This window comes from Myotis davidii, unplaced genomic scaffold (assembly GCF_000327345.1).
Source record: "Myotis davidii unplaced genomic scaffold, ASM32734v1 scaffold90, whole genome shotgun sequence".
NCBI classification, from domain to species: domain Eukaryota; kingdom Metazoa; phylum Chordata; class Mammalia; order Chiroptera; family Vespertilionidae; genus Myotis; species Myotis davidii.
Window position 1 is genome coordinate 187,270 of NW_006282524.1, and position 1,692 is coordinate 188,961.

Sequence of the window (1,692 nt, forward strand, 5' to 3'; positions counted from 1 at the left end):
TTTGTTCATTAGATGCCACACATAAGGGAGATCGTATGGTATTTGTCTTTCACCCACTGGCTTATTTCACTTAGCATTGTTTTAATTTTTACCTTTACATTTCTAGGATTTCAAAAAATGATCTGTATTTAGAAAGTACTATGTAAATGTTGTTAAATAAATATTTTAATGTATTAATGGGATATACTATTCATAAAAGTTTTAAATTAATTTTATTTTACTCAGTGATATATATTATAAAATATTCTAAGGCAACCATCAACAAAATGAAAACACAACCCACTAAACAGCAGAACATATTCATCAATGATATGTCTTATAAGGGGTTAATATACAAAATGTATAAAGAACTGATACAACTCAATACCAAAAAAAGAAAAAAAAAAACCCACAAACCAATCCAGTTAAAAAATGGCCAAAGATCCTGAAGACGTTTCTCCAAAGAGGACATACAGATGACCAATAGACATGTGAAAAGATGCTCAATGGCATTAATCATCAGAAAAAAAATGGAAATTAAAACCACAATGAGATATATCACCTCACACCTACCAGAATGGCTATCATCAAAAGACATATGGTAGCTAAGTGCATAAAGAAACATAAGCCATATCTATATATGCTGTCTACAAGAACCCATATTAGACGAAAAGACTCACACAGGATGGGGGAAAATTTTTTCATGCAAATGGAAAAGAAAAAAAAGTTGGGTTGCAATACTCATATTTGGCAAAATAGACTTCAAAATGAAGGCCATAAAAAGACACAGTGAAGTCATCTTTTTTTTCAGGTTTTAAAACTTTTTATTTGCATATTAAAAAATTGTGCATTCCAATAATTAAAATCATTTGAACAACAAAAAAATGGCACTCTGATTAAACTGCATTTTACAGCCTGCCGGACCCCTTGGACCAGCTTGGTTTTAACTCTAGATTTCACCCTCGTCCCACCCAGCTCGTTCCTTCCCCAACATGCAAGCTGTCCCCCTTCCCAGCCAGCCAGCCAGGCAGATGGGAGTGGCAGGTGCGGCCTTTGTTGTCAGTAGTTCTGACGTGAAAAGGGGCAGCACAGTCACTTAAACTGATCCAACCTTTTTGCATCTTACAAAGTTAAACAGCTAAAAGAAGTAAAATAAGAAGGCAAGGCTTGTGGAACATACAGTGCCTCATTAGGATTCGCCTGCTTGCTTCTCCTGTTCAATCGTTTCTTTTGAAGGCAGTGGATTTTTCTCTTGCGTTTCTGTCTTCTTCAATTTTGAATTATTGAATTTCTCAATCTCAGCCATATCAGGTTTGTCAGACATGGTTGCAGAGGACGCCGAGTGAGGTGCGTGAACGAGAGAAGTCGAGCTGCTCAGGGACAGCCACCAAGTCTGAAGTCATCTTCTTAATACCAAAAAGGATTGATCCAACAAGAAGCTATAATCCTGGTAAACATATATACATACACAGTAGCACCCAAATATATAGGAAAATCACCCGGAGGACTTAGAAGGAGAGATCAATAGCAATACAATAATAGTGGGGGACTTTAACACACCACTGACTTCACTGGATAGACCTTCTAGACAAAAAATCAACAAGTAAACAGCAACCCTAAATGACACACTAGATCAGCGGTTCTCAACCTGTGGGTCGCGACCCGTTTGGCGGTCGAACAACCCTTTCACAGGGATGGCCTAAAACCACCCTG

The 1,692-nt window shown here is 37.4% G+C and overlaps 1 protein-coding gene across 1 annotated transcript; it reads right to left on the minus strand.

Annotated features, from left to right (window-relative positions):
* Positions 1 to 791: 791 nt before the first annotated feature.
* On the minus strand, positions 792 to 1,318 carry LOC102765056 (thymosin beta-4). Its single transcript, XM_015560152.1, has one exon. The coding sequence runs from the start codon at positions 1,301 to 1,303 to the stop codon at positions 1,169 to 1,171; it is 135 nt and encodes a 44-aa protein (XP_015415638.1). The 5' UTR covers positions 1,304 to 1,318; the 3' UTR covers positions 792 to 1,168.
* Positions 1,319 to 1,692: the final 374 nt, after the last annotated feature.